This window comes from Selaginella moellendorffii, unplaced genomic scaffold (genome assembly GCF_000143415.4).
Source record: "Selaginella moellendorffii unplaced genomic scaffold, v1.0 SELMOscaffold_41, whole genome shotgun sequence".
Lineage (NCBI taxonomy): Eukaryota > Viridiplantae > Streptophyta > Lycopodiopsida > Selaginellales > Selaginellaceae > Selaginella > Selaginella moellendorffii.
Genome location: NW_003314302.1, coordinates 1633275 through 1640384, shown reverse-complemented (window position 1 = coordinate 1640384; position 7110 = coordinate 1633275). Strand labels below are relative to the sequence as shown.

The 7110-nt window shown below is 47.4% G+C and overlaps 2 protein-coding genes and 1 non-coding gene across 3 annotated transcripts; 2 read left to right on the top strand and 1 right to left on the bottom strand.

Annotated features, from left to right (window-relative positions):
- Positions 1-735: 735 nt before the first annotated feature.
- On the top strand, positions 736-3208 carry LOC9634757 (probable long-chain-fatty-acid--CoA ligase FadD23). The gene has a single exon (XM_002979593.2). It carries the CDS (start codon positions 919-921, stop codon positions 2740-2742), a length of 1824 nt encoding a protein of 607 aa, XP_002979639.1. The 5' UTR covers positions 736-918; the 3' UTR covers positions 2743-3208.
- On the top strand, positions 3116-3198 carry LOC112349710. Its single transcript, XR_002993483.1, has one exon. It is a non-coding gene; the product is annotated as a small nucleolar RNA Z102/R77 (small nucleolar RNA).
- LOC9634756 lies at positions 3204-4319 on the bottom strand. The gene is made up of 2 exons (XM_024684588.1): positions 3562-4319; positions 3204-3322 (listed from the first exon to the last, which is right to left on the bottom strand). Exons 1-2 carry the CDS (start codon positions 3947-3949, stop codon positions 3288-3290), a joined length of 423 nt encoding a protein of 140 aa, XP_024540356.1. The 5' UTR covers positions 3950-4319; the 3' UTR covers positions 3204-3287.
- Positions 4320-7110: the final 2791 nt, after the last annotated feature.

Below are 7110 nucleotides of genomic sequence, written 5' to 3'. Positions count from 1 at the left end.
GGTATAGCATAGTCTAGAGCAACTAGATCTCTGTCTTTTTGCGTTACACCATAACACTACACCTAACCATACATGTGTCACATGTCACAATTTTGTCTAGTACATTTTGCAGCCTCAAGCAAGTGTTTGCAAGCAATATGAACTTGTCTAGAGCCACAACATTTACAAAAGCTAAATTTGAATTGCTGCAGCACATCAAAATAATTTCTTCTACCATTAATGGTAGTGTTGTAAACCCCTTTCAGATCTCTAATCCATGTGGCAACCACAATCGTGGGTTCAAATGGCAGCTGGTTTTGTACAAACGTTCGTGTGCTTCCAAATTAGTTAGGGCGATCAGGGAGGAGCTGGGCATTAAGACTGTAAAATTGCATGGCTTTTAAATTTCTTGCATGAACTTAAACATAGGCAGTTGGAAAACAAATTTAAAAGGAGAATGAACAAGATTTGGAGGAAGCACAGGCCAGCACTCAATCAACAATATAAATGCAAACATAGATGTTAACAAAAAGGTATGAAGGCAGGAAGAAAGGAAAGAGTTAAAGTAAAATAAAAGGAATAAGCCTATCTACAAAAACTTTAACTGGTTTTTAACATCAAACTTTGTAATATTTTTCAAGAACCAACAGGAACACAAAAAATGAGTAATTAGCATATTATATCCATACATCTAAAACTTTAATCTAAAGATAAGATTAGAGGACTCACTTTTGATTGAAGTATGGTGCGAAAAGAAAATCATATCTATATATTTTGTTAAAGAGTGCAAGCAACAGGGTTCCACCATGGCATTTTCTTCTTGCTCGTTTCTAACAAGGTGGATCAAAAGATATGCTCTCGGGAGTTCCTCGTCTGGCCGGACTTTAAAACATATCTTCATATAAAACTCCATGCTTCTTTCCTCGGCGACAACCTCCCATGGAGCTCAACTATGATCCCATCTTCCCCGACTGCCCAGTCGTTGATCACTGCCTCTCAATCTGGTCCCGGCAAGCAGCCTTCCACAGCAAGCCGGCTTTCGTGTGGATCGACGAGTCCAGCGAAGAGGAAGAGCCGGCTGTCTTGACATACGGTCTTCTGGATTCTCTCGCTGCCGCTACCTCAAGCTGGCTGATCCATGTCGAGGGTCTTAAGCGTGGCGACCGTGTAGTCTTGCTCTATCCACCAGGCCTCGATTTCATCTCTGTTATCTTCGGCTGCCAGCGAGCGGGGATCGCTGTAATCCCACTCGTGCCACCGTCGGCTTCTTCTAACAAAACCAAGAGCGGTAAGGATATCATGGAAGTCATTCTAGAGGCCTCACCAGTGGCATTTATTTCTCCGAAATCGTTGAGCGCGCAACTTGATGGATCGTCCGCAAAAGCCATCGCCGCGTACTTCAACCTGCGCTGGATAGCACTGGAGCCAGACAAGATCCACAGTGTCAGTTTGGAGTCAGTCGACGATGATTCTTACGTGAGGCTTTCCAGAGCGGAGGATTTGTTCCTGATCCAGTATACTTCCGGATCGACTGGCGCTCCAAAACCGGTGATGATCTCCGCTGGAGCGGCAGCGCACAACGCTCGAGCGGCTAGAAGAGCTTACGACCTCCAGCCGTCCAGCATCATCGTCTCGTGGCTTCCACTGTATCACGACTGTGGCCTCATGTTCATCCTTCTCACCATCACCTGCGGGGCAACAAGCTTCCTTAGCTCGCCATTTTCCTTCTCTAAAAGGCCATGGCTATGGCTGGAGATGCTCTCCAAATTCAAAGCTACCTGTACCGTGGTGCCCGCATTTGCTCTCCCTCTGGTAGAATCCAAACTCGTCCAGGATAACTCATTTCCAGATCCCAAAGCTCGGCATTTGCAACTGGATTTGTCACACCTCGAGAGCTTGATTCTCGTCAACGAGCCCATCCTGGCAGCAAGCGTGAATAGTTTCCTCAAGAGCTTCTCTAGATTCGGACTGAGAAAGGATTCCATAGCACCTTCTTACGGGCTGGCCGAGAACTCCACGTTTGTGTGCACGGCATGGAAGAAATCCGGTGACTTTCCAGTGTACCAAGACCTTCTTCCCAGCGGAAAGATCTCAAGCGCGCACGATGATCTGCAAGAGATGAATCTCAGAGTCGTGGATCCAGGGACAAGCAAAGAAGTACCTGATGGAGAGGAAGGCGAGGTGTGGATTTCCTCTCCAAGCATGGGAAGCGGCTATGTGAACGATCCAGCATTGTCATCGCAGACATTCCAGGCCAAAATCCATGGATCCAGGGCTTTCTTCCTTCGCACCGGCGACACTGGAGTCATCTCCCATGGATTCTTGTTCATCACTGGAAGAATCAAAGATCAGCTGCTGCTGGACGGAGGGAGGAGAAAGATCCATCCACAGTACCTGGAATCCACCGCATTCTCATTCTCTCCACTCCTCCGGCCTGGTTGCGCGGTCATATTCCAAGCCCGAGGTGAGAACATCGTCTTGATCGCCGAGACCGCCAGTGGATCGATCGCCACTCCAGACGCGCAGGCGATCGCGTCGAGGATCTTCGTCGAGATTCTCAGCAAGCACGAAGCCCCGGTCTGGACGATCGTGCTCGTTTCGCCGCGATCCATTCCCAAGACGACATCCGGCAAGCTGAGAAGATCCGAGGCGCGGCGGATGTACCTGAGTGGAGAGCTGCGATGGATCAAGCGCGTCTCCTTTCGGGAGCTCCTGTCGCTGGAAGAGAGCTTCCCGCCCATCGAGCTTCGTTCCTCTCTCTGAAATTAGGGTTCTTCCAGAATAATACTAGAAGACGAGCCCTAAATCGCGCAGCCATAGCTAGGGTTTCTAGCAACGCTCTTCAATGATCACGTTGCAGCGCTTTCCCGTGGCTTTGCTGATCCGTTGGGAGCGAAGAGCGATCGATCGGGAGCATTTTGAGAAGGATTTTCTGTCTAGAATCTCCTTTCAAGCTTGCTCTTGACATTTTGCCGATTTGTGGGCCGATTCCAAAGGAGGACTCGGCGATTTCCTGCTAGTGCCTCTCATTTCACCCGGCCGAGATGGAATCCTAGGCAATCCAATGTCTGCGAGCGGCGAATCCATTTTTCTCTTCTCTGTTCCTCGCTCTGGTAGGATTGCCGATAGAACAATCGTGTGAAATGATGTTTGATTTTGTTTCCCTATTGGCCTGAATCGCCAGCGTGATGGCTTGAGAAACATGGTGCCTGATCACACAAAGAGACCAGAAGAAAAAATGATTTTGATTCCTCAAAGTTCTTGCTCTCGCCCAAACAGAAAAATCTTTCGCAGCTCTGTCGATTCTTTCACACAAAAAACTTTCCAGATGGTTTGCTATTATCTGAAATCACAAAGAGCTATGAGATAACCAAAAAGAAGAAACTTCGAAACCAAAGAGATTTGGAGAACAGTGACAAATTAAAACAAAGGATGGAAGCAAAGCATCCAAGAACTTGGAGATTTGGAAGAACAGAAATCAAAACAAAGGATGGAGGCAAGCAAATCATCCACGATTTGGAAGAACAATGAAAAAAAGGAACCAAAAACGCAAGCAAAGAGAAAGAACACGAAAAAGCTTACCTTTGGAAGGATCCGTGGTAGCAGTAGCAGCAGCAGAACCAGCCGAAGGAACCAAGTTGAGCTCCTCAAATATGGCATCGATCCGCGTAGACAACGGTTCAATCTTTCTGCCCTGCTGCTTGCTCGCCTCTTGCATCACTCGCTCGCTCACTGCCCCCAGCTTCTCCCTCAGCTTCCTGTTATCCTCCCTCAGATTTTCCATCCTCTCCTCGTGCTCGCTGTCGAAAGCGTTCCTCTCGTTCTTCAAGCTCACCAGCTTGCTCGAGAAAACAATGCACATCAGCGCGATCACAGTGCTCGTCATCTCCACCTTCTTCTGCTTCAATTCCCGGACGAAGACCTGGAATGGAGTGGGACGCCGCAAAGCCTGCTCGACCTTTCCCTCCATCTCCAAGAAAGATATTTGCTTCTCTTTCTAGCTTTCCAAAAGAGAATTTTTTTCCCTCTTTTTCCTCCTGCCTGATCGATCGGCCTCGGCCTCTTTCTTCACGAATTCTTCCTCTATCTCCTAAAATACCTGGAATGTGAACGATCTCAGTAGTCGTCTTCTTCGTCCTTGCCGCGCTTCCTGTACGCCCGCTCGATTTGCTTCGCCATGACGAGGCCGACGTTGACGATCCCCTGAACGTTCGGGATGTTGTAATTCTGCGCGAGATAGATCCCAAACAGCGTCCCCAGAGTGAAAGAGAAGCCGCTCCGGATCAAGCCCATGCCCTAGCTCCCCATCGCCGCCCTAAAACTCGCCAAGGGAAAAAACAAGTAAGCACCAAACAAAAGCCAGCCGTTGGTTTTAGGGCTCTTAAACAAAGGTCCATCAAACGGCTGGCGTGTTGGCAGATTCCATCGAATCATTTTTCCATATATACAATCTCATTCTTGGCATCTCTTCCTTTTTGCTTGCTTGGTGGTGGAATGCCACAAGAAGAAATCTTCCACCAGGAATTCCACTTATTGGGCATTTGCATTTGCTGGGAACTCACTCTTACAAATCCCTGTCCAAGCTCTCTGAAAGATTTGGTCCCATCATGAGCATCAAACTTGGTGTTGTCCTCTCCAGATGCAGCAAAAGCTTTTATCTCCACTTATGACACCAATTTTGCAAAGATCGCAGTTGCCAAGCATGTTTTCTTATGGTTCCAAGGATTTGGCGTGGGCTTCATATGGTCCACACTGGAGAATGACGAGAAAGGTAGGAACCTTGGAGTTCTTTTCTACAAAGAGAGTGGAAGAATCAAGAATTCTTAGAGCTTTCCAAAGTTCCATGGCTTTCAACGAGAGATTTGAGGACTCACTGTTTGTGGAGCTGGTGAAAGAGGTAGTAGATTTTATGGGAGTCTTCGTCTTGGGCGCCTGTCCGGAGAAATCCCGTCCTTCCAGAGCTTGTCGCGGCTGGAAGTTCTTCGCTTGCCTGGTAACTCCGCCGCCGTGGATCGTGACCGGCTTTCCGGAGCTCCAGGAGCTCAACCTCGCAGAGAACGATCTGGTCCATGAAGGCGCTCCAGAGGCTCTACCTCCACTACAACAATCTCCAGGGAGCTCTTCCGCCAACCTTGGGAGGATGCTTCAACCTCTGCACCATCGACTTGAGCAGCAACAACTTCTCCGGCGCCATCCCTGACGAGATCTTCGAGCTGGAGCTGGAAAGCTTGGCTCTCGCCATGAACAAGGCCTCTCTCGTCGTCAAACTCTTCCGAGCTTGGATTTTTTTCGTATTCTTAAATACAGATTGAAATATAATTCTATGTAAGCTTTGTGAATATTCTATTTATCAAACTCTCTGGAAACATTGGGATCCAACTCAGCAAGCTTGTATTTCTGGCAGGTCTGCCAGAAATCCCTCAATATCAAGAAACACATCGTTGAATTCTTGAGGTTGCCCCCAGCAATTGGTTTGCACATCTCCACCTTGAACCCCACCAACAAACTCCTGACTAACTTGATCAGCAAACACTCCATCGCCAAGCTCGCTAGTTTGAGCAAACACTTCTTGCACACAATCACCAACAGGCCCTTGACCTAAGGCTGGTAGAAGCTCCCAACAACTGATTTGATCAAAAGTTTCATGTGAGAAAGGTTGAGCACAATCACCAACTTGCTCCCAACAAATAGTTTGATCAAAACCCTCCTCTCCTGGACCCGATGATTCGCCTATAAATTCTTCTTGGACGACTGGAGTGACCTTGTCACACGCACCCCCTCCCTCATGGCTCCTTAAAGCTTTGGATTTTCTCTTATTTCCACCCGTGGGCGATAGCGATACGTCCCTTACCTTGCCACCTTGTGTCCATTTTCCCTTGCACGACCTACAAATGTAACGCGGCTGGTCGCGCTTGCCAGTACTCTTCTCGTTGTTGTAGTAATCGAACCACGTGTTGTAAGATTGGCACCTTGGGCACTGGTACACGTTGTCCGGAAGGTCGTGGTGCTCCCACACGCCATACAAGTTTTGATCCCTCACCTCCTCGGCCGTGAGCTTGCAAGCCCTCTCGCTTCTCAGTCGACGCTTCTTTGTCAGCACCGTGATACCATCGTCTTCTCTACTTCTCTTGCTTGCTCTCGCCATAGCTCGTACGACCCTAAAGGACTTGACCTTATTTATATATATATATGCACTAAAGTAAAGGCTGGGTTAGCTTAAACAGCGTAGATTCCCACTAATCCTGTGCGGTTTAAGGTAATGTATGGCAAATGGTTTGGCTGTAAATACAATCAAGGCGCTAAAGGTTGATGATAGAAAACTGGTGAAGCTCAAGATCTATCTATAGGCATTTCCATAGGTTTCTGTGAGCTCCTTCGTCGTCGGCTTACTGGTGGACAGGAAACTATTTTGAGAAAGAGGAGAAAGAAAAAGTATATATTTTTTCTTATCTTTGCGGCTTTTCATATATTTGACATATAGATTGAAATATAATACTATGTAGGCTTCTATTCATCAAACAAATCTGGAAACCCTGGGATCCAACTATAAATTCTTGACACAAAAATTTCCATGAATCAGCAAGCCTGTATTTCTGGCAGGTCTGCCAGAAATCCCTCAATATCAAGAAACACATCGTTGAATTCTTGAGGTTGCCCCCAGCAGTTGGTTTGCACATCTCCACCTTGAACCCCACCAACAAACTCCTGACTAACTTGATCAGCAAACACTCCATCGCCAAGCTCGCTAGTTTGAGCAAACACTTCTTGCACACAATCACCAACAGGCCCTTGACCTAAGGCTGGTCAAACAAATCTGGAAACCCTGGGATCCAACTATAAATTCTTTTGACAAAAATTTCCATGAATCAGCAAGCCTGTATTTCTGGCAGGTCTGCCAGAAATCCCTCAATATCAAGAAACACATCGTTGAATTCTTGAGGTTGTCCCCAGCAATTGGTTTGCACATCTCCACCTTGAACCCCACCAACAAACTCCTGACTAACTTGATCAGCAAACACTCCATCGCCAAGCTCGCTAGCTTGAGCAAACACTTCTTGCACACAGTCACCAACAGGTCCTTGACCCAAGGCTGGCAGAAGCTCCCAACAACTGTTTTGATCAAAAGCCTCG